Source organism: Pelophylax lessonae, assembly GCF_965119305.1.
Source record: "Pelophylax lessonae genome assembly, chromosome: 1".
Lineage (NCBI taxonomy): Eukaryota > Metazoa > Chordata > Amphibia > Anura > Ranidae > Pelophylax > Pelophylax lessonae.
This window is the reverse complement of record NC_138768.1, coordinates 576,755,120-576,781,222: the sequence shown is the minus strand read 5'-3', so window position 1 is coordinate 576,781,222 and position 26,103 is coordinate 576,755,120. Positions and strand designations below refer to the sequence as shown.

Below are 26,103 nucleotides of genomic sequence, written 5' to 3'. Positions count from 1 at the left end.
GCATTGATGACCACTGATGGGGCAGCATTGATGACCACTGATGAGGCTGAACTGATAAGGCAGCACTGATATGCTGTAATATTGGGGACTGATATGCTGCACTGATGGGCACTGGTAGGCTGCACTGATTGGCACTGATAAGGCTGCACTGATGGGCACTAATAGGCTGCGCTGATGGGTACTGATCTGCTTCATGTTAATATTGTTAAAGTTGTTATTGTTAATATTTATTTTTGTAACTTAATTTTGAATAAAACATTTAACATTGTCATTTCATGAGATAATTTACGAGGGCATGTTTAGGGGCAGAATCAGGGTAGGGGTTGGGTGAGGCAACTAGTGGTGGGTAACTCTTAAGGCCTGGCTAGTAGCTCAAGACTTGAAAATTTTAGCCCTGGTTATAGCCTCTACAAACTATGGGTTATACTGGATTTTTTATTTATTTATTTATTTATTTATTTATTTACTAGTAATGGCGGCGATCAGCAACTTATACCAAAACTGCGATTTTGCGGTGGACAAACAGACACTAACTTACACTTTTGACACTTTTTGGGAACCAGTGACGCTAATACAGTAATCAGTGCTAAAAATATGCAATGCCATTGCACTCAAGACACTGGCTGTGAAGGGGTTAAACATCTAGGGCGATCAAAGAGTTAAATGTATGCCTAGCCAGTGTTTTTACTATGTGTGCTGCTTTTACTAGAGGAATTATAGATTCTAGTCCCTGCATTGCAGGAACACAGAATCCATCCCTTCCCCCCTGTTAGAACGGCGATCTGCCTTGTTTACATAGGCAGATAGGCATTCTGTGTTCTTTACCGATGATTGGCGGGTGCCGAAGGACATCGAGTGCCCGGCAACCGCAGATCAGCTTCTGCTGTGATTAGTCACAGCAGAAGTGGCGCGCGCCCCCTGCTGACGGATGTGCACAATCACGTATATATACATGATCCTACGCATAGGCAAAATTGCTATAGGGTAGACAGCAAGAGGCATTTACAGAGTCATTTTGAAACTACATATATATGGATGCTAAAGTGTCTTTTTCTTGTTTATGTTGTAATTTAGAAAAGAATACACCCTTTAAAATGGTGTGTGGTTAATATTTTGCTTTGTTTGAACTCTTGCAGCACAATTAAATACTCAATGTGATTTTCTGAAGAAAGCTAGACAAGATGCACCATTAGTGGTAGATTAGGACAAATATCAATAATTACAACCATGCAGGGTTATTTTACCGAATGGGCATGCTGGGCAGTTGCCTAGGGGCACCACCTGCCTTGGGGGCCCCACCTGCCTTGCGACCCAGCCCCAGCCAAGCATTAGTCCCGATTCCCGTCTTCATCCCGCCGCCCAACTTAGCAGGTGGCAGCACCTGTCGGCCCTGCGCTGCTGTCAGGCCACTTGGGCTGTGGAGGGGAAGCCCACAACTGCAGGAATGCCTGTCTGCCTCCACGGGAACAGGCACACACAGGGCAGTCGAGTCTGACTCCCGTCCGTGTGTGTGTTCACCGGACCCAGCCGCCAAACTTGGAAGCTGTCATTAGCCTTGCACTGCTGTACCAATAAATATAGCCTTATCGATAATTTGCATTTTTATTCTCGTGGGTGATTGTGTAGGCAGGGCCCCAGTGCACTGCATTGCCCGGGGACCTTTAATGCTCTTAACATGCACTGCAACCATGCAATTTTTACTGCTGAGACAGCATTAGCACTGATAACAGATGTGAGGTAGTAAAATTGGGAATGTGGCTACCAAACATAAACAAGACTTCAAGCCAGAAGATATGTCATCCAAAACTTATGTCACACAGTCATCTATTCTTCTTCTAGGGATTGGTAGATCCTGATGACCTGCTTACCATAAGAATAAAACAAAAATTGACAGCCAGCACCAAATGTTTGAGCCTTTGCTATTGTTTGTGGGAAGGACATGTTTCCTAGAACTATCTAGTAACTCCTCTACATAATACTAAGATAGTGAGCAGATAGCATTAACAATAACAACACAACACTAAAATATCTCTAAACTGCACCTATAATTTGTCTTCCAGATTGCATATACAGGAACCACCTTCCTAGGTTATGTCGGATTATGGACTGGTCAAAGCCCCTACAAATTTACTGTATCAGGGGATGCAAGAGGTAAACAAAAATCCTATAATTCTATGTACATCCATACAGAAAGCTGTATATGTATGTATAAGGAGTAAAACATGTTAATAATAAATCTTATCTAGCTTTGTAAAAACCCTACGGGATTGATTAATTAAAGGCAAGTAGACTCTTAACTCTGTAATGGATGTTGCACTTTGCAAAGGAATTTGCCCCAGAACTTGTTTCACTTTACAAAGACTACCCAGTGCTGAACCTGGGGCCCTTTGGCACTTTGTGTGGCCCTTAGGGCCCTTCAGAAAATGGTCTGTATTTTTCCCACCTAGGTGCTTACTCGGGCCAGTAAAGAGTAAGTATTTTTGGGACTGTGTCCTATTAGTTACATTTTTTTTATTTGTTCCACTCTTTTTTTTTCCTCTGATCTTTTATAATGCTTAAGAGAAACATCTGTTTTGGCACAAGTAATTTTAAGGGGTCTATACAAGGCACAAATGTTATGTGTGGCCCTGGTAGTGGTGGAGTTGCATTTGAAGCTCCCTGCATCAAGAAAACTGACCACCACTGGTCTAGTGCAGGGTTCTCCAGACTTTTTAAACAAAGAGCCAGTTTACTGTCTTTCTAACTTTAGAGGGTCCAGACTGTGGCCACTAGGAGAAAAAAAATGTTCTGGCGTCAGTGGGAGTAAACAATACCTGATCATTAGTATTGATAGTATAGAGCAGGGGTCTCCAAACTTTCCAAACAAAGGGCCAGTTTACTGTCCTTTGACTTTAAGGGGGCCGGACTGTAGCCATCGAGTGTACAAAATGTCCCACCATTAGTGGGAGTAAACAATCCCCTATCATTGGTGTCAGTGGGAGGAATTGTGCCCCATCATTGGTGTCATTGGACACCATTGTTCGTGTCATTGAAAGGATTTGTACCCCATCATTGTTGTCATTGGGCCACATTGTTTGTGTCATTGAGAGGAATTGTACCTCATCATTGTGCCACATTTTTGGTGTCATTGGGAGAAATTGTGCCCCATCATTGTTGTCATTGGGCTCCATCGTTGGTGTCATTGCGAGGAATTGTGTCCTATTATTATTGTCATTGGGCCCTATTGTTGATGTAATTGGGAAGAATTGTGCCCTATTATTTGTCATTGGTAGGAATTGTGCCTTATTGTTGGTGTCATTGGAAGGAATTGTGCCTTATTGTTGGTGTCATTGGAAGGAACTGTGCCTCATTGTTGGTGTCATTGGAAGGTATTGTGCCTTAATTTTTTGTCATTGGTAGAAATTGTGCCTTATTGTTGGTGTTATTGGAAGGAATTGTCATTAGGAGGAATGGTGCCCGTCATTGGTGTCAGCGAGTAAAATAGTGCCCTACGGGTCAGATAAAAGCAAGCAAAGGGCCACATCTGGCCCCCAGCCTGCAGTTTGGAGACCACTGGTATAGAGGATGAATGGTGCCACAATAATGTTATCAGTGGGAGGAATAGTGTCCTATCATTGGTGTCAGTGGGAGTAATAGTGCCCCATCATTGGTGTCAGTGGGAGGAATAATGTGCCATAATTGGCGTCAGTGGATGGAATAGTACCCCATCATTGATGACAGAGGGAGGAATAGTGGCCCATCATTGGTGACAGTGGGAGGAATAGTGTCTTATCCATGGTGACAGTGGGAGGAATAGTGTCCCATCATTGGTGTCAGTGGGAGGAATAGTGCCCCATCATTGATATCAATGGGAGGAATTGTGCCCCATTGTTGGTATAAATGAGAGAAATTATGCCTCATCGTTGATGTCAGTTGAAGTAATAGTGCCCCATCGTTGCTGTGAGTGGGAGGAATAGTGCCCTGTCATTGATGTCAGTGGGAGGAATAGTACCCCATTAATGGTATCAATGGGAGGAATAGTGCCTCATCATTGGTGTCAGAGGGAGGTATATTGCCCCATGATTGGTGTCAGTGGGAGGAATAGTGCACCATCCCTGATATCAGTGGGTGAAATAGTGCCATATCATTGGTGACAGTTGGAGGAATAGTGCCCCATCATTGGTGTCAGTTGGAGGAACAGTGTCCCATCCTTGGTATCAATGGGAGAAATTATGCCTCATCATTGGTGTCAGTGGAAGTAATAATGCCCCATTGTCGGTGGGAGTGGAAGGAATAGCATCCCCTCATTGGTGTCAGTGTGAGGAATAGTGCTCCATCACTGGTATCAGTGGGAGGAATAGTGCCCCATCACTGGTATCAGTGAGAGGAATAGTGCCCCATCATTGGTGTCAGTTGAAGGAATAGTGCCACATTATTGGTATCAATGGGAGGAATAGTGCCCCATCACTGGTATCAGTGGGAAGAATAGTGCCCCATCACTGGTATCAGTGGGAGGAATAGTGCCCCATCACTGTTATCAGTAGGGGGAATAGTGTCCCATCATTGGTGTCAGTCGAAGGAATAGTGCCCCATTATGGGTATCAATGGGAGGAATAGTGCCCCATCACTGGTATCAGTGGGAGAAATAGTGCCCTATCACTGGTATCAATGGGAGGAATAGTGCCCCATCACTGGTATCAGTGGGAGGAATAGTGCCCCATCACTGGTATCAGTGGGAGGAATAGTGCCCCATCATTGGTGTCAGTTGAAGGAATAGTGCCCCATTATTGGTATCAATGAGAGGAATAGTGCCCCATCACTGGTATCAGTGGGAGGAATAGTGCCCCATCATTGGTGTCAGTTGAAGGAATAGTGCCCCATTATTGGTATCAATGGGAGGAATAGTGCCCCATCACTGGTATCAGTGGGAGGAATAGTGCCTCATCACTGTTATCAGTAGCAGGAATAGTGCCCCATCATTGGTGACAGTTGGAGTAATAGTGCTCCATCATTGGTGTCAGTTGGAGGAACAGTGCCCCATCCTTGGTATCAATGGGAGAAATTATGCCTCATCATTGGTGTCAGTGGAAGTAATAATGCCCCATTGTCCGTGGGAGTGGAAGAAATAGCGTCCCCTCATTGGTGTCAGTGTGAGGAATAGTGCTCCATCACTGGTATAAGTGGGAGGAATAGTGCCCTATCACTGGTATCAGTGGGAGGAATAGTGCCCCATCACTGGCATCAGTGGGAAGAATAGTGCCCCATCATTGTTGTCAGTTGAAGGAATAGTGCCCCATTATTGGTATCAATGGGAGGAATAGTGCTCCATCACTGGTATCAGTGGGAATAATAGTGCCCCATTACTGTTATCAGTAGCAGGAATAGTGCCCCATCATTGGTGTCAGTCGAAGGAATAGTGCCCCATTATGGGTATCAAGGGGAGGAATAGTTCCACATCACTGGTATCAGTGAGAGGAATAGTGCCCCATCACTGGTATCAGTGGGAGGAATAGTGCCCCATCATTGGTGTCAGTTTAAGGAAAAATGCCCCATTATTGGTATCAATGGGAGGAATAGTGCCCCATCACTGGTATCAGTGGGAGGAATAGTGCCCCATCATTGGTGTCAGTTGAAGTAATAGTGCCCCATTATTGGTATCAATGAGAGGAATAGTGCCCCATCACTGTTATCAGTAGCAGGAATAGTGCCCCATCATTGGTGTCAATTGAAGGAATAGTGCCCCATTATTGGTATCAATGGGAGGAATAGTGCCCCATCACTGGTATCAGTGTGTGTGTGGGGGGGGGGGGGGGTAGTGCCCCATTATTGGTGTCAGTTGAAGGAATAGTGCCCCATTATTGGTATCAATGGGAGGAATAGTGCCCCATAACTGGTATCAGTGTGTGTGGGGGGGGGGAGGGTAGTGCCCCATTATTGGTGTCAGTTGAAGGAATAGTGCCCCATCAATGCTATCAATGGGAGGGAAATGCCCCATCATTGGTGTCAGTGAGAGAAATAAAGATCAGAAACAGGAAAATGAATCTCTGTATAGGCCCTGAATCTTGATGGCGCACAATATTTTATTTCCTAAAGTAACACTCCTTTTATGTATATTTTTGTCCTTAACCTGGCATGAAATCATGAAGCCTCAGATGAACAAGGTAGAGGCTTGTCAGGCTTGGCCCTGCCCCTTCACATCACACAGAATAAACATAGTATTTTTAAGGAAAGATTGTAACTTTTACATTTCACTATTACACAGCAAAAGGAAAGTGGTGGGAGAATGCCATCTCTGCCTTTTTCAAGAGAAGCTCACCTGTCAGCTGGCTGGTAAGAGATGTAAGTATACGAGCCAAGCTGTCCACAATTATTATAATGCACTTTCAAATAGGTTTCTTTGCTGCTTTACCAATCTGGTGTTGAAACTGAAGGGATTGCAGAAGTAAAATAAGAATCATAATATTCTGTTATATTTTTCTCTCCATCAGGTATTGAATAATGCCAGAGATTTTGAGAATGCTGCCCTGCAGCTTTCAAAGACTCCAATTATCGCTGATACATATTACATCATGGGTGGCACTCAGTCAAGAGAAGGATTGGTCATCACCAGAAATAGAGATGGACCTGCAGACCTCTGGCCTTTGGATCCCCAAAGAGGAGAGTGAGTAAAGCTTAAAAACAATTCATTACTTAACCAGTTCTGGACCGGAAAAATGTGCCCCCTTCCGTATTGACCAGGCCATTATTTGCGATACGGCACTGCGTTACTTTAACGGAAAATTGCGTGATCGTGCGACACTGTACCCAAATGAAATTGACGTCCTTTTTTTCCCACAAACAGAGCTTTCTTTTGGTGGTATTTAATCACCTGTGCGATTTTTACTTTTTGCGCTATAAACAAAAAAAGAGCGACAATTTTGAAAAAATAATAATATTTTTCAAATTTTTTTTATATGAAATTCCCCCCAAAAAATGTAAAAATCAAAAATTTTTAACATTTTAGGCCAATTTGTTTTCTGCTACATATTTTTGGTGAAAAAATGGCAATAAGCGTATTTTGATCGGTTTGCGCAAAAGTTATTGTGTTTACTAACTACGGGAAAGATTTATATCATTTTTATTGTTTTTTTTTTTAACTAGTAATGGCGGCGATCTGCGATTTTTTTTTTTTGCGGGACTGCGACATTGTGTGGACAGATCGGACCCTTGACTGACATTTTTGACACTTTTGGGGGTACCAGTGACATTACTACAGTAATCAGTGCTATAAATATGCACTGTTACCGCCGCAGTAAATAGTCATGCGGCGGTCAGCAAGTGGTTAAATTAATGTTTTTTTCCCACAATGGAACTTTCTATTGGTGGTATTTGATCACTTCTGTGATTTTTATTTCTTGCGCTATAAACAAAAAAAAACAGCAACAATTCTGGAAAAAAAACTATACTTTTCACATTCTACTATATAACATTACCTAAAAAAAAAAATTTAAATCAAAATTTTTCATCCTTTTAGGCCAATTTGTATTCTGCTACATATTTTTGCGAAAAAAAAATCGCAATAAGCGTATTTTGATTGGTTTGTGCAAAAGTTATTGCGTCTACAAATTAAGCCACCTTAGTGCGGCAGGGTGTTTCTCCTGCGCAAACCAACGTAGACCTACGTCGGTCACGCGTAGGCAGCTAGGGGGCGAGCGCACGCTGCCAGCAGTGCGCTCCCGCCCCCACTCGGCAGCGGGGAAGCCGATGCACAGGTCAGGCGGCTCCGATATCCGCCTGACACCCGCGATCGTTTCCTGCTGAGAGAGGAGAACAGTCAGCTGTTGTAAACACAGCTGACCGTTCTTCTCCCTAGAATGATCATAGAACGCCTGGTATCCTTCTATATAGGATCACAGGTCTCTATGATCATTTCGCAAGCCATGCCCCCCCCCCCCACCACCACAGTTAGAATCACTCCCCTAGGCTCACATTTAACCCCTTCTCTGCCAGTGTCATTATTACAGTAACAGTGCATATTTTTAGCACTGATTACTGTAGTAATGTTACTGGTCCCCCCAAAAGTGTCAAAAATGTCAGTTAGGGGTCCGACCTGTCTGCCGCAATGTCGCAGTCCTGCTAAAAATTGCAGATCGCCGCCATTACTAGTAAAAAAAAAAAAAAAACAATAAAAATGACATAAATCTTTCCCGTATTTAGCAGACGCAATAACTTTTGCGCAAACCAATCAAAATACGCTTATTGCGATTTTTTTCACCAAAAATATGTAGCAGAAAACAAATTGGCCTAAAATGTTAAAAAAATTTAGATTTTTACATTTTGTTTTGGGGAATTTCATATAAAAAAATGTGAAAAATATTGTTATTTTTTCAAAATTGTCACTCTTTTTTTGTTTATAGATCATAAAATAAAAATCGCACAGGTGATCAAAACCCACCAAAAGAAAGCTATATTTGTGGGACAAAAAGAACATCAATTTTATTTGGGTACAGCATCGCACGACCGCGTAATTGTCCGTTAAATTACCGCAGTGCTGAATCGCAAAATATGGCCTGGTCATTAAGGAGGAAAATCTTCCGGTCCAGAAGGGGTTAATGAAAGACTAGTACTTTTGTGGTGCAAATTAACAAACGTGATTTAGCTGTAAAAACATATCCGATATTTCAAAGCCATGCTTTATCTCTCATTACAGATGGTTCCACGTAGAAACAAACTATGACCACTGGACCACCCCACCACCATCTGATGACCGAAGGTATGAGTCAGAGCCTCAAAATAATAAGTCAGATTAATCAAAATTGTGACAAAAGGGAAAAGCTGCCTCTTTTTCTCTGTTGCCTGTAGGTTCAGGTTTACTGTGTCTAATAGTAGATTCAGCTATGGCCATGTCTATCTGAATGCATTAATGAAAGGGGGACAGCAATTCATAGTAAAATCAATGAACATCAAGTTGATAATGGCTGAATTATAGAGATATTCTGAAGATTAATGCCTAAATATTTTACCTTCCTATGTTTAAATGACACACGCCACATCGGTTCTTGTTTCAGTCATCAGATGTGGTTAAAACCTGCTTCTCTATTCCCAACACAAAGGAGAAATGATCAACTATCATTTCCAAATGTTAAAAGCATTTTTGAGTTTTTTGAGTGATAACAAATATTTCCCATGTTTAGAAGTTCTCATTACTAAACATGGACATAGTGTGGTTGATTTACTGAAATTGGAGAGTGCAAAATCTAGTGCCGCTCTTCCAGGTTTTTATGTTGTCAAAGCTTAACCACGTCCCTACCAGGCCAATTCTGGCATTTCTCTCCTACATGTAAAAATCATCATTGTTTTTGCTAGAAAATTACTCAGAACCCCAAACATTATATATATATATATATATATATATATATATATATATAAATATATACCCCCCACCAGACAGGCAGCGACGAAGTGACGTCACGTGTAGCCCCTCCGCGCAGGCCCAGAGCCCGGAAGAATCCTCCTCCCTCTGCTCCCCCGGGCGGCCAGGCCCCTCCTCCTCCTTCTCTGCAAAAACAGCACTGACCCGAGGATTGTCATCAGGCAGCCGGCGACAGACAGAAATACATGCAACCGGCAGTGGGACACTTACTATGTGCTACTGCCAGTGGCGTCACTAGGGTTGGTGTCATCTGATGCATTAAACCATGGGGTCACCCATGCCCCCCAAAAAAAAAAAAAGATTTTCCTATTTTCTAAAAATGCGACAAAGATGCAGCATGCGGGACTTATGATGCATTTTCAGAAAAATGTAAAAAAAAAGCGTGCAACCTAATAGAAATCTATAGGACTGCAGCTATAACTGCGGGTAAAATGTAGGAAGACCTCCTTTACATTACACAGCCCCCACATCTATAGACCCCTTTACATTACAAAGCCCCCTTACCTCTGTACCCCTGATTATTACAATAATGGGGTTTTGAATGCAATTTGGTAAGAATGCAATTTTGCCAGTATCTAATTATGATAGGAAAAGGGGAATTAAGTATTTATTGAGTAATTGTTTATGGTAAATATAATTTTTCAAAGGGGGACTTGTTTACCCCACTAGTTAGAAATGTGATTTTGCCTTAAACCATACATGAGATCTCTGAACAAATGAAATTGAAACTTATACCTGCAGCTGTCTGAGGTCAGGAGGCATGATTTGTCACACATTAGATCAAAAGTGTTTGGTCAACCAATCGGGAACCCCCCAGGTTCAGAGACTAGTATTTCAGGGAAAGTTTTTAGCTGCTATATTCACACATTCATCAATATGGAAGCACAGGTATAGGAACATATAACACATATTATCACGCATGGAAGCTACCTAGGTGCATATTATGGATTGGATGTATTATGCTGGATGGTGTAGTGTCTCTATACTTGCTATGACATGAATGACAAATGGGACTTTGAAGGCTATTGTTCATTGTAATATTTACAAATACTCTGGTGGATCTTGTCATCTGTTGCAAGTATCTTGTGGACTTTGTTCTGTGATGGGATGCAATAAAATGCATCTCTCTAGATGAACTCTAGTGAATAAATCACCTTTTGGATAGAGTTTTGCAATCCATACCGGCTAGCGAACTCTTGCCTCAACAACAATAATACCAATAATTAATTTATTAATAATCATCCCATCTATATCACAACAATGATGCCTCCCAGGGTCATAGAGATGGCCGGGGACCATCCGGTCCACGGCCAGCTCTATGAAAACCCGCTGCCGCTGGATCGGATATGATCTCTGGCTCCCCGTTTGCATGGGTGAGCCCGAAGGGGCAGAGGGAGGCGAAGGAAATCCCCTTCCACGCCTGTAAAAGCAATCCAGTGGCTAATCAGCCTCTAGGATGGTTTTTACAAGAGAGGGAATCACCATCTGAAAACAAAAATATCTGGATGATGCCTGTAGCTACAGGTATCAACCCCATATCTCCACTTCAAGTTGAGGACGTCATATGAAATCCTACTGTCGGGAAATATTAATTGGACAAGCTAAAGTTAGAAGGTAATTTGCTACCATGCACGGCTGCGCCAGATTTTGCGTTCTCCAGTTTTAGTAAATCAACCCCGGGTTATTTTTTTCCAGCAATGATTGCGTTCAAGCTATGTACTGTAGTTTAAAAAAAATGATGGGCAAACTACGAATTTTAGCAAGATCATTCTAGATTCAGTGTGTATTCGTTTAAAATAACAATTTTCATTAGGTTGGACCAGTACCAGTGTTCTCTGTACAGGAATCAGTCAGAATTGTATCTGTGCAAAAATAGCTGTTGTAAAATACAATGGAGGAGATTTATTAAAACTGTAGCACACAAAATTTGATGCAGCTGTGCATAGTAACCAATCAGTTTCTAACTTTAGCTTGTTGAACTAAGCTTTGACAATAAAATTAAGAAGTTGAGTGGTTACTATGCACAGCTGTGCCCTATTCTGTGGGTACCAGTTTTAGTAAATCCCCTCCAATGTGTTTTTCATAGTGTGAGGACTGAGGAACACTCCTGGTTTAAGGAAGCCAGTTTTTCCATATGGAAGCATGGCATTGCATATCACTCATTGCTCATGTTATGCTTTTTCAATTAAAAAAAAATGTTGTTGAGGATCACTTTTTCCTTGAAAAAACATTAGGCCTGGGTATCAGAGACACCTGCCCAGAGTCTGGTAACAGGTAATCTACGTCTGCACACACTCCGCATTATAAACAAAAAAAAAAAAAAAAAAGACTCTTCTTCTTGCTCTTCACATGCCCTATATTGTTCCATGACCCTAAACTACTGATTGGCCATTACCAATTTTCAGTAAAGATCTAGGGTTCCTAATATATTCTCCAGTAAATCAAGGAACACTAAAAATGGCCATAAATAGCTAAAAGAGAAACAGATTCCCCCATCCACAAAATCAAGGTGAATAGAGAAATCCTCCTCAATGGGACATTGTATTCTGACAGCAGGGACTCTCCACTGTCAGAATACACTGAAACATTTTCCAACAAGCCCATTCAACAGAAGTGAATAGTTAGATTGACTTTAGACAAGCGGGAGTTACCACACATGAATCAGAATCCGTCCGGTTTCTGTTGAACTGACCAAAATTCGATCCATCTAGATTACATGTGACAAGGAAAAGATCCAGCATATTCTGTAACTTCGGTCTCTCTCAGATATGCTGCTCTCTGCTAAATGGACAGGTAAAATTGTCTTAAAATACTTGTAAACTCCAAACTAAGAAATTAACAAAGTACATCCTTTTAAACTGTGCATTTGCCTTTATCCAAAACAGGAGGTGCCTTTTCTTTCTGCTGTCTTTTCCCTCTGTTATCTGCATGAGTCATTTCTACTAGGCTAATGCCACAACAGAATCCCAGGTGACAGCCTCACCCCCCTAGATGACAGCCCCAGCTCTGAATGTTTCTCTGTGAGCTAGTGTGTCCCTCCCCTCCACTCAGCTCTCAGATTACACATAGCTGTGTACCCTAGCTGTGCAGTGGGTGTTATGTCAGATCCCTGCCCCCTGCTTTCTACTGCTGAGAAAAATTATTTGGTCTGTGTACTTTGAACTGATGTAAAGAATAGAGGGCTACAGATAAACATACATAGGAGGATTTGTTCCATCTCTGTGTACCACTTAAGTCTAGCCACTTCTCTGGTATATGTAAGTGTTTACAACCACTTTAAGGTGGTAAAAAAAAAAAATAGGTCAGCTTCTGATTTTAGTTATTTTTTGTTCGTATTTGTTCATTTGTTTTTTTTTTTGTTTTTTTTTAGAACTCCAGCTATAAAAGCCCTAAATGCAACTGGACAAGCAAACATCAATGCAGTCTCGTTATATAAGGTTGGATCCGTCTTATTCTTTTAACCGGTGCTATAAATTTACAGTATAAGAGTATTAAATAATGAACAATTCTTATGCCTTACACTTCTTCTGATTTCATGGTTTTACATTTGAACATAAAGAGATTTGTATATGGTCATTTTAGTTATCTAGCCTTATCTTGCACTGTAGCCTGCTAAAGATAATACGTAATGTAACAGTAAGACTTGGTTTACACTTGCATTTGTAATAAAAGTTGGTACTACCCTCCAACCACCCCCTTAAGCTGCAAAGGCAGCTGGATTGAGTTAGGTACATGCCACGGCCATGATGCTTCACAACAAAGCACATATTATCTTTCTGTCACTCTTAGCAGGCTGTATCACCACGGAGTGCAACTCACTTAAGTGAATAAGGCCACACTGCACCTGTGAGCCAAACACTGGGCTCACAGTTGTGCCAGGTATTCCCATTCAAAAACTCCTTTCGGCTGTCAAAAAAAAGAAAAAACAGGCATTCAGAAGAAGGCAATATCACCTCCTGAATGTCTGTCAGCCACTCCTGCACAGCAATTTGTGTGATCAGCCGTGGCTGTCCTATCCATGTACTGCAACAACACAAAAAAAAAAACATGTACAGTGCATTCAAAAAATATTCACACCCCTAGAAATTTTCCACATTTTGTCATGTTACAACCAAAAACGTAAATGTATTTTTTTGGGATTTTATGTGATAGACCAACGCAAAGTGGCACATAATTGTGAAGTGGAAGATAAACGATAAATGGTTTTCAAAATGTTTTACAAATAAATGTGAAAAGTGTGGCGTGCATTTGTATTCAGCCCCCTTTACTCTGATACCCCTAACTAAAATCTAGTGGAACCAATTGCCTTCAGAAGCCACCTAATTTGTAAATAGAGTCCACCTGTGTGTAATTTATTCTTAGTATAAATACAGCTGCCCTGTGAAGCCCTCAGAGGTTTGCTGGAGAACCTTAGTGAAAAAGCAGCATCATGATGGCCAAGGAACACATCAGACAGGTCAGGGATAAAGTTGTGGAGAAGTTTAAATCAGGGTTAGGTTTTAAAAAAGTATCCCAAGCTATAATGTCCCACAGAGCACGGTTCAATTCATCATCCGGAAATGGAAATAGTATGGCACAACTGCAAACCTACCAAGACATGGCCGTCCACCTAAACTGACAAGGAGAGCATTAATCAGAAAAGCATGGTAAAAAAAGAAAGAAAGACATAAGAAGTCTCGTTTGCAGTTTGCGAGAAGCCATGTGGAGGAGGCAGGAAACATGCGGAAGAAGGTACCCTGGTCAGATGAGACCAAAATTGAACTTTTTGGCGTAAAAGCAAAACGCTATGTGTGGCAGAAAACTAACACTGCACATCACCCTGAACATACCATCCCCGCCTTGAAACATGGTGGTGGCAGCATCATGTTGTGAGGATGCTTTCTTTAGCAGGGACAAGGAAGTTGGTCAGAGTTGATGGGAAGATGGATGGAGCCAAATACAGGGCAATCGTACAAGAAAACCTGTTACAGTCTGCAAAAGACTTGAGACTGGGGCGGAGGGTCACCTTCCAGCAGGACAACAATTCTAAACATACAGCCAGAGCTACAATGGAATGGTTTAGATCAAAGCATATTCATGTGTTAGAATGGCCCAGTCCAAACCTAAATCCAATTAAGAATCTGTGGCAAGACTTGAAAATTGCTGTTCACAGATGCTCTCCATCCAATCTGACAGAGCTTGAGTTTTTTTGCAAAGAATGGGCAATAAATTCACTCCTCTAGATGTGCAAAGTTGATAGAGACATACCCAAAAAGACTTGCAGCTTTTATTGCAGTGAAAGGTGGTTCTACAAAGTATTAACTCAGGGGGGCCGAATACAAATGCACTCCACACTTTTCAGATATTTATGTAGCAATGTCCCCATAGGATAGTCTAGGGTGTTGGTTTTTGCTATTTATTGTGGAACTTGGATTGGAGAAGGGAATAGTGGGATACTCCAACTGGAACTATTAACAGTTGATAAGGACAACTCTCACTTGGCCTCACCAGGTTACTTGTGGAAGCAGTCACACTGTTTTAACCATTCTTTGCTCTTTCTCCAGAAACAGACTTGGTGAACTACATTATCTTCAGGATACTCTCTAGCACAGCCTTTTTCAACCAGGGTGCCGTGGCACCCTGGTGTGCCTCCTGGGTCCTTTAGGGGTGCCTTGGCAAAATGGCTAAAAATGGCAACAAATTGTCACAGGTTTTTACTTTGTGGGTTACATCTCTGGGCACTGTGCGGGTCAAGCCACTGGTACCCTGACAACCCTGGGCACTGTGCTAGTCAAGAAACTGGCACCCTGACATCCCTGGGCACTGTGCGGGTCAATTCATTGGCACCCTGACAACCCTGGGTACTGTGCGGGTCAATCTACTGGCACCCTGACAACCCTGGGCACTGTACGGGTCAATCCACTGGCACCCTGACAACCCTGGGCAGTGTGCGGGTCAAGCCACTGGCACCCTGACAACCCTGGGCAGTGTGCGGGTCAAGCCACTGTCACCCTGACAACCCTTGGCAGTGTATGGGTCAAGCCACTGACACCCTGAAAAACCTGGGCACTGTGCTGGTCAAGCCACTGGCACCCTGACAACCCTGGGCACTGTGCGGGTCGATCCACTGGCACCCTGACAACCCTGGACACTGTGCGGGTCAATCCACTGGCACCCTGACAACCCTGGGCACTGTGCTGGTCAAGCCACTGGCACCCTGACAACCCTGGGCACTGTGCGGGTCAAGCCACTGGCACCCTGACAACCAGTGACATCACTGGTTAATAAGGAGAATGAGGGGTGCTTGCACAGCATCCTTATTTACTCCTCCTCATCCCTTCTCCATCAGCACTTGGGTCACATTAGCAAATAGAAGAAGAGAAACTGAGGGAGAAGAGAAACCCTAGAATACTACTCCGTACCAGTTTGCAATAGTGGAGGAATAAATAACTTCTAATGTTATATTAGTTTAGGGTTTTTTTTTTTACATTTTAGAATGGGGTGCCTTGAGATTGTGCAGAATTGTTAAGGGTGCCACAACTGAAAAGAGCTTGAGAAACACTGCTCTAGCATCTCCTTTACTGACAGCCGTCCACTGACTCTTGTAGCTGCAGGGATGGCCCCCCTAAGGTTAGGCCCCTTGACACAGATCTGTATTTACTGTATGCAGAAACAGATCCTTCCAGTGTCTCCCAGTCAGCTCTGCAGGACCTCCGGATTTAGTTCCTCTCTAACTCTTTAGGCCCTCAGGTTGACTACCTGAGGCCACATGGCAATTTCTACAGAGGGGGAGGCAGCCTCCCCCTCCCTCCGGGACTCCGCTCTCCAGCTGAAAGGCCCTGAGCACATGTGCTCTTGGCATTTATACAGTATCCCTGCATGCACTGATGCACTTTTCTTCTGCCAATCACCAAGGCTGTACTAAATGCATGTGCACTCATTTGTCAGATTTCCTCCCGCTGTCCAATATGCCTCCCTATTGGACCAGGGTAAAATACTTCAGAAAAACTGAGTTTTACCTGAGCACAATGAGCAGACCTCACTAGCAGATCCTGCTCTCTGGTAGGCAGAGAACAGTATAGATTTACCTGGTAATCCTTCTGGTAAGCAGAAAGGATCAAACACTATGCTCTCTCTCTCTCTAGCACCTACCTAGGGGGGTGCTACATCTATTTGCAAACAATTTTAAAAAACATTTATCATTTACCTTCCACTTCACAATTATGTGCCACTTTGTGTTGGTCTATCACATAAAATCCCAATAAAATACATTTATGTTTTGGTTGTAACCAGTGGCGGCTGGTGCATTGGGACGCAGGGGCGCTGCCCCCCCATCCATGCGTCCGGCCCCCTAATCTACATGCGGGGCGCCGGAAACGCATGGAGTTCAATGGGGCTTTTTTTTTTAGCATGTGATTAGAGCCAGAGGCTCTAAAATGCTAAAAAAAAGGGTGGGCTCGGGGCGCAGAGGACTACCCAGTTGTGTGACAATAGTGAATGAATATTCGCTATTGTCACACAGATCCTCCTCCTGGCCAATCAGGAAGCGCATCTGAGACCCGTTTCCCGATTGGTTGAAAGGAGAAGCCATGCCATTGGCCATGGAGGAGGAGGGAGGAGATGCAGAAGACAGGGGGAAGAAGCTGAAGCCGCTGTCGCTGTGTGCTGCTGATGCCTGCACTCCCTCCACATATCCAGGCAGGGTGAGTGAGCCGGGGGGGGGGGGTTGGGGGGTTGCTATGGTGTGTGGCCTGGTGTGGTCCTGGGGGGGGGGGGGGTAGTATGGTCCGTCTGCCCCCTGGCCCATGGAGAATCAGCTGCCACTGGTTGTAACATGACAAAATGTGGAAAATTTCAAGAGGTATGAATACTTTTTCAAGGCGCTGTATATGTGTGACAACTGACATGCATTATAATGTGAAGCTGCAGGTTTGGGTGTTTTTAACTGTTGAGCGTGAAGGTTTTGTGTGAATGGAGCTGCAGGTTTAAGTTTTTTAAATGTGGATTGATGTTTCTCTAGCACAGTGGTCTGCAAACTGCGGCCCAGGGCCAGATGCGGCCTTTTGCTTGCCTTTATTCAGTCCCCAAAGCACTATTCCTCCCACTGATACAAGACACTATTCTGCCAACTGACAGTGGCAATGGGGCACCATTTCTCCCATTAACACCAGCAATGGGGCACCATTTTCTCCTATTGACACCAACAACGGGACATTATTCCTCCCAACAATACCAATGATGGGGCACTGTTCCTCCACCTAATACCATATGTGATGTTTACTCCCACTGATGCCAGGAAAATTCCCACTCCTGCTAGCCACAGTCCTGCCCCCTAAAGTCTGAAAGACAAAAAAACTGTCTCTTTGTAAAGTTTGGAGATCCCTGATCTTGCAGATGATAGAGCAGGGGATGAGAAAACAGCATGACACGTGTAGTATAGATACCTGACAGCATTACCCAGCCTGCTAGACCATCCTATCCAAACCCCACTTAACCATAAAAGACACAACAACTTTTTGGAGTAAAATGGCCATCGCAGCCTTTTATTACAAAACAGCAATATCAAATAAATAACATAACTTAACATTCCTTTTAACAGAAACTGAGAAATGAAGCTTCGTGGTCTTTGAGGACAACAACACAGAAACTATTCACTGCGAAAACCTTTGCTTCCTCTTTGGCCCCCAGCTGCAACACACCGGCTCGGAGACAAACCTAATTCGCAGTGACCTCCATTTTACATATCCCGAGTTAAACCCCTCGTTAACCGGAATGTACCAGAGAACTCCATACCACCCATGGGTCCTGACCATTCTTATTATCAAGAATTCTCTCCTCCTCCAAAGACCCACCACTGCCTGGCTGCCATGACAACCATAAGAACCTGAACTACAGGGCAGGCGGGTGGGAAGCTTCTCTCCTCGTGCCTGCTCCCGACTGGCCCCTTCACCCCACCTACCTCATCTTGACCTCTTAGTGACCCCTCCCAGCCACAGGATCCCTGCCCCCGTAAGGCTGGCCACCGTACTGACCAAAAATGTTACCCTTCCTTGTCTGTTTAATACCCACCTGTCATGTCGTCCCTCCGCTTAATTTTGTTTTTGCTCTGGGACTCCCTTTCTGTTCTTTATCATTTTCCTGTTTTATTATAGAAATTGATTAGATGTAGCTGTACGTACTGTATTGGCAGTATATGTTTATGTAAATACAGTAACTATCGTATAACTGTTAGATTGATCGAAAGTGAACCTGTGAAATGTAATATTCGCTCAGCTATTTAGGCAGCAACACTGTACCTGTCTCTACCATTAAGGTTACATTCTCATTGCCGTAAAAATTTTACAGATGAATGCGTTTGCATCTGGTATACATGCCCTTAGGCACACATTTTTAGATTTTATGTTAAGAATCTGGATGCTGCGCATGTCTACACACATTAAAAGCAATTCAGCTGCCTTCAGATCTGTAAATAAAATCCCTTGTAAATGTTTTTTTCTTACAGCTATGTGAATGTACCGTAAATGTAACCAGAGCTTCTTGTATATGGCTGGAGAGCAATGCTCTCCAATTCTTGACTCCTTTCCTGCAATTTTCTCATTCTCTCCAACTCAGACCTCCAGCGCACTAACTCCTCCTTTCTACAAGGAGACAGATCCAGTGGCGGCTGGTGCTCAAAATTTTTGGGGGGGCGCAAACAAAAAAAATCTAATAGGCAAGTGCAGCATGTGTGCAGATGTGTTAAAGTGCTCTGCCCAAACTTCGAGACCTGGCAGAGACCTGTAGCATATCTGCTATTTCCCCACACATGTGCTTCAAACACAACCCCACACGCAGATGTGTCAAAGATCTTTCCTAAACATGTAATATTTAATATAGAACTAAATGCAAGGGAAGGTGAAAACCCCTGTTAGGGTTTTTTTTGCCATCTGTGTCACATAGGGGAGAGAGATTTTCTTTTACATCCTATCCCACAGCCAAAACAGGAAGTGAGAGAAGTGAGCCAATTTCTGGTAATCACAAGGGTCACTGTAACTTGTGTCACAATGGGAAGATTGCCCCTCTATTACTGTTCTGAGGACAATCCAAATGTGAGATCCCCCCCCCCCCTAACAGGGGCACAGACAGCAATAAAAACCTGACGGGTGTTTTAATACCTCTCCACTCTATCCAAAAAAAAAGCACTTTAACCACTTAACGACCAGCCACGTAGATCTACGTCGGCTGACTTTGAGTGGTTATACCGGGATGATGCCTCTAGCTAGAGGCATCATCCCGGTACCGTTGTTTGAAGCCGGCGGTCGGCTTTCCGTCGGTAACGATCGATGCGGCTCGGGAGCCGCTCGATCGTTACCCGGGGGGGCGGGAGGGGACGTCCCCCCCTCCCGCCGCCTTCCGCGGCTTTGCTCGGGGCTCCCGTCCCACCGGGAGCCCCGAGCACCCAGCCGGCACGTCCGCCGGCTGGATGGAGTCCCGATGAATGCCGGAAACGGCATCGATCGGGTCTCCGATGACGTAACCCGGAGGCGGCGTCCATGACGTCACATCCGGGTTACCGTGCCGCAAAAGGCGGCAGATTTAAAAAACGGCTGTATGCAAAAATGCCGTTTTTGGCGTTTTGCATACAGGGAAGTGTAGTGGAGGGGTCTAGGGTCTTTTAGACCCTCGATCCCTCCATAAAGTGTACCTGTCACACATATTGCTGTCACAAGGGATGTTTACATTGCTTGTGACAGCAATAAAAGTGATCAGATTTTTTTTTTTTTTTAAAACCTGTAATAAAGTTAAAAAAAAAGAAAAAATAAATAGGAAAAAAAAAAAAAAAAAATTTAGCCGCCCCCGTCACCGTTAGCTCGCGCACAAAAAAAAACGTATACGCAAGTCGAGCCGCAAATGAAATCGCTGTTCAAACCACACATGTGAGGTATCGCCGCGATCGCCAGAGCGTGGGCAATAATTAAAAAAAAAGAGCTACACTCTAACTCAAAACTGGTAACCGTTAAATAAATTTAAAGCGTCGCAGATTGAGATCTCTATTGACCGTAGTTTGTCGCCATCCCACGGGGGGGCGCAATTTTAAACCGTAACATGTTTGGTATCTATTACTCGGCGTGACATGTTCTTTCACAATATACAAAAAAAAATGGGCTAACTTTACTGTTTAGTATTTTTTTAAATTAGTGAAATGTGATTTTTCAAATTTTTTCCAAAAAAATGGCGTTTTAAAGACCGCTGCGCAAATACCGCGTGACAAAAAATTTTGCAATGACCGACATTTTATTCTCCAGAGTCTTTGCTAAAAAAATATATATAATGTTTGGGGGTTCTAAGTAGTTTTCTAGGAAAAAATACTGGTTTTAACTTGTGAACAAAAAGTGTCCGAAATAGGGCTGGGGGTAAAGTGGTTAAGGTTATGTCAGTATAATAGAATATACCAACTATATGCTCTATTTTAAATTGGCAGTCATTAACATTTTCAGCATGAATTGTAATAATTATTCTTTACATCTCTAACTTACAGGTGCTGTCTGTAGAGCCAGTGCTCAACCAGTAAGTATTATTAAAAGAGCAAATGTTTTTTAACAAAAGATGATTTAACCACTTTACCACCGGAGGATTTTCCTGCTTTACGTCCAGGCCACTTTTTGCAACTTGGCACTGACTTTAACTGACAATTGCGCGGTCATGCAACGCTGTACCCAAAAGAAATTTTGTCCTTTTTTCCCACAAACAGAGCTTTCTTTTGGTGGTATTTGTTCACCTCTGCGCTTTAAATTTTTTGCGATATTAATAAAAAAAGAGCGAAAATTTTGCGAAAAAAATTGACATTTTCTAATTTGACAGTTAAAAAGTATCCAATATATTAAATTTTTGTCATATATTTAGGCCAAAATGTATTTAGCTACATGTCTTTGACAAAAAAATCCTCAATGAGCGTATTTTTAACCGCTTTAAGACCGGTAGATTTTACCCCATTCCTGACCAGGCTATATTTTGCATTTAGGCACTGCGTTACTTTAACGGGCAATTGCGCAGTCCAGCGACGCTGTACCCAAATTAAATTTATGTACTTTTTTTTCCCCACAAATATAGCTTTCTTTTGGTGGTATTTGATCACCTGTGCGATTTTTAATTTTTGAAAAAAAGAGCGACAATTTTGAAAAAAAAACAATATTTTTCACATTCTGATATATAACATTCCCCCAAAAAAATTTACAAACCAAAATTTTTTAACATTTTAGGCCAATTTGTTTTCTGCTACATATTTTTGGTAAAAAAAATCACAATAAGCGTATTTTGATTGGTTTGCGCAAAGGTTATCGTGTTTACTAACTACGGGAAAGATTTGTCATTTTTATTGTTTATTATTTTTTACTAGTAATGGCGGCGATCTGTGTTTTTTTTTTTGCGGGATTGCGGCAGACAGATCGGACCCCTAACTGACATTTTTGACACTTTTGGGGGTACCAGTGACATTACTACAGTAATCAGTGTCATAAATATGCACTGTTACTGTAATAATGACACTGGCAGGGAAGGGGTTAACTTTATTGGTGATCAAGGGGTTAAATGTATGCCTCATGCTTACTGACGTGTGGAGGGAGGGGATTGTGTGACACAGACACAGATCGCAGGTTCAGCTATGCTGAATCCTGTAATCTGTGACTGTCTGTCACAGAGGAGATCCGCCCGCTTTATTTACACAAGTGGGTTGATTTCCTCACTCGATCCCCGACGATCGGGGAAGATCGGCAGTGATCACCACCTCTCCTCCCCTGGCCCGACTCCCGCTGGACGATAACGAGCCACTTTTCCGCAGTACCCTCAATGTGAGCGGTCGGCTAGTGGTTAAAGGGAATGCACCATGTTTTTTAGCTATTATGTTCAGGAGTAAAAAAATATTTTTCAATTAATCAGATTTATGTATTATAATACAAATATTTTCTGTGAGGTCAAGGGTCTTTGTCTTGTTTAGATAGTGATGGGAAATGATGAATTCCCAGTATTTCTGCATACTCGTCTTCCTCAATGAACATGTACGAAAACTACAAGACTTATTTTTGCAATCATTATTTATGGATTTTATATGTCTGCTCATTTTAGTATGACCATCTATACAACAACGATGAGCGCTGCTTTTCCTGTGGAATACTCAACTCAAATTAGAAATCCAATATAAAAAGGTAGGACACTCATTTGTCATTCTTATTTCTGACACTAGTCAAGGTGTTTCAGTACAAGGGCCATATATTTTTAAAATATTTGCAGGTCGAAAAAATCCCCATCAGATTCCTCCCTTACATCATGGTCTTCATCAGAGTTCCCCTTACATCAAGTTCCCTATCAGAGACCCCCCTTTATATCAGGGTCCCCATCAAATTTCCCCTTCTATCAGAAATGGAGACCATAGGCAGTCTCAATCAGTTCACATTAGGGTATGCTACTAACATCCTAGATGGGGACCAAAAAATATCTTGTAGCGAGCCAAATGTGGCCCATGGGCAATAGCTTGGAGACCCCTGATATAGAGAATTAAATTTAAGGTCTTCTATGCTCATGGTATGTTTAAATAAGGGTTTGAGTGCTTGCATCTTCAGCCATTGGAACCGCTTTTTTTCACATGTACATCTTTGTTCTTGTATCTTTTATTCCATTAGCAAAACAAATAGGAACTCCAGACAAATATATAAAGAGCTGTTTTGCATTTGTAGTCAGTTAAAGTGCCTGCATATTCTCCAGGCAATAGAGTAGTAATACTCTATTTATATATTTTATATCCCTCTATAGAATACAGTAGTAAACCACCAGAAAAAAAAAAAAAAGAAATTGGGCCCCCTGTGGATTTTTAGTATACACCGCATACTAGCACATTACGACAGGCTTACCTGGACACGGAGACCTTTAGGCCTCATGGACACTGGACGTTATAAAAACGGCAGTAGCTTTGTAGTAAGTTTTTCAGCGTTTTTTAGCTTCCTTGCATTGGTGTTTTTGAGCGTTTTTGAGCGTTTTTTGGCGTTATCGTTTTTTGGTGTTTTTAGCTAAAAATCACCTCTCTGCTATTTTAGTAACTCCGGCTTCCCCACAATGCAATGCTTTCCAGAAGTGCTTTGCGTGGGTGTTCTCACACATGCGATAAGATTTAGGTGCAGGGAAAAAGGTTCCTACAAAATTTTGGTGCAATTGTGGACCCTTTTATCCCCACATCAAAATCGCATTGCATGGGTGTGAACAGCCATGCGATGCAATTCTGTCAAGATCACTGCATTTTGCAATCTGTTTTGGGGTGTCGTTCATGGAACATTAAGCCCCAGTTCACATCGGGCAGATTTGACATTTCAAATCGCATGCCAAATCAGAACCTATTGCGGCAGCGTCACTGTCCGAAATGGTGCAAACCTGACTTTGCGGCGCCGCATCGATTCCCAAAAGTAATTTCTGCAGTACTTTTGGCAACTTCAGGGCAATTTTAATAGACATCTGTGCATGAACCCATACAGACGTCTGTCAAATTGTCCCCGAAGTCGCACTGACATGCGAGTTTGAAAACGTGCACGTTCAGCTGAATGATTTCAAACCCGACACCAGTGTGAACCAGTGCCATTGCCGGCAGTAGGGTCCAATTTGACATGCGAAATGACAGGGCAAATCGCATGCCAAATCAGCACAATGTCAACAGGGCTTCATGTTCCATGAACGATAACCTGAAAGATTTCAAAATGCAGTGCACTTGCCAGAATTGCATCGCATGGGTTTTCACACCCATGCAATGCGATTAGGTGTGGAGAAAAAAGGATCCTACAACATTTTGGTGCAAATGTAATGCAATTTGAGCCATACAAAATATATGGCTCAAATTGCATCGCACAGACATCACATGTGATGTGCACAGGAATGCACCTCGAAACGGAGCCCAGGCTTAAAAAAAGCAATGGAAAAAAAAAATGTCAAAAAACCCCAGTTAGCAGCGTTTCTGTGTGTTTTTTGGCGTTTATCAGTGTTTATCGGCGTTTATTGACATTCTATGGCTGAAAATGCCACTCAAAACCCAGTAGCTTTTGGGTTTTTTTACAGGCAGAAACTGCCCCTGCCAAAAACTGCTGATAACAGCCTATGTGTGCATGAACATGCTGGGGCGTTTATTGGCTTCAGAAAAAAACGTCTGACGCCAAAAACAGCAGCTGCAAAAACATCCAGTATGCATGAGGCCTTAAATCAGCGCTGGCATGGCCCCCTGGCACTTCCATCTTGACCCAGTCTTCCTTCCAGGTTCGCAAACTCCGGCTCTATGAATGGCCGGGGCCGCGATGACGTCACGCAGGAGCTCCAGCTCTGGCACAAAGCTCTGAAGGTATGGCATGGGTATGTCGTTCCTACAGAGCGCATTCACCAGTGAGGTCACCGGCTGCATGCTGTTTGAATATCTCCTAAACAGTGCAGGTTTAGGAGACATTCACTGTACCAACTGGTAAGCCTTATTATAGCCTTACCTGTAGGTACAAGTTAAAAGTGGACTTTACTTCCACTTTAAAGAGAATAAATATTTATTTTCTTGATATTTTTATTCTGCTGAGGACTAAACATTAATACAACTACTTTTTCAATTCATTATTTCTCTATAGTCAGGTAATTATAAGATTGGACATTAAAATTCCATATCATCATATTTGCTCCTTGCAGCAAGCTGGTGATGCACTTGAGGATATTCTGCAGCTGATTACCAGCTGGCTATGCTGTAAATGAGCTGAATAGCCTATCTTGAGGATAGTCAGAGGAGGGACATATCTCTTTCTTCGTTTACTAGCTGAAATGGATGGACCCCTAGTTAAACAACATCAGTTAAACAGAAGCAGCCAGCAGGTGGACAGTAAACGCTAGGCTTTCTTATTAGAAAGCTTTTGGACCTACTATATTAATTTTTTTTTTTTTCATTAACAGAATATTTAAACAAATATTTTAAAAAAAACATATAGAAAGATGAATTTGTACACGAAAAATAAAAATAATTAACTAAGCCTTTGACAGCCAACACAAATGAATGGGCTGCTCAAACACAATGCATATTAACGTGCAACACAAAGTGCATTAATCTGTGAGTGTTTAACCAAACTGGTGGGAATGGGCTCCCAAAGGTTTCCAGAAACCTGACAGGATGATGTTCTCCAATTTCTGGGTTTCTGGGGACTTTTTACGAGACAGAAAACATCCAGGTCCTGCCAGGGTCTCTGCATAGCCAGTAGGTAGTAAATCGTTTTGTGTGGACATGAGTGTGGAAAGTGAAAGTTTGAAACCCCCCCAAAAAAATATTACTGATAAAATTAAATTCCTCTGCATCGTTTCAGTATGTTTTGCATTAGTTCATGAATTCTGTAGTCCTTGTATAGTGGTATATCCTTTGACTTACATGTCATAGGACCAAATAATGAATAGAGATAACACCGCTCAGGATAGTCAAAGTCCACGATTTAAGGTGGGTGCTGAACCTCGGCTCGCCATCAGGAGAAGCATGAAAGAAGAAAATGGTTGCACACCACCACGAATTCCAATGAAGAAAAGTTATTTTTTCACATAAGTGGTACAAGGTACAGCAGGGTAGGACAGTAGACGCATTTCACATGACTGCTACATGCTTGTTCACTACTCAGGTAGTGAACAAGAACATAGCAGTCATAGGACCAAATAACCTGGAACAGCTGTGTGTAGTTATAATATAATAAATGTCTATATAATCTTAA

The 26,103-nt window shown here is 42.5% G+C and overlaps 1 protein-coding gene across 1 annotated transcript in view; it reads left to right on the top strand.

Moving 5' to 3' along the window:
• Positions 1–22,547, top strand: part of LOC309544943 (N-acylethanolamine-hydrolyzing acid amidase-like) — a gene marked incomplete at its 3' end in the record, with an annotated part of 41,103 nt that extends 18,556 nt beyond the window's left edge. The window contains exons 4-10 of the mRNA XM_082243948.1: positions 2,061–2,151; positions 6,242–6,318; positions 6,468–6,640; positions 8,669–8,731; positions 12,762–12,828; positions 20,889–20,917; positions 22,472–22,547. Coding sequence (XP_082100074.1) covers positions 2,061–2,151; positions 6,242–6,318; positions 6,468–6,640; positions 8,669–8,731; positions 12,762–12,828; positions 20,889–20,917; positions 22,472–22,547 — 576 coding nt within the window. The remainder of the gene's footprint in view (positions 1–2,060; positions 2,152–6,241; positions 6,319–6,467; positions 6,641–8,668; positions 8,732–12,761; positions 12,829–20,888; positions 20,918–22,471) is intronic.
• Between the last annotated feature and the right edge of the window lie 3,556 nt (positions 22,548–26,103).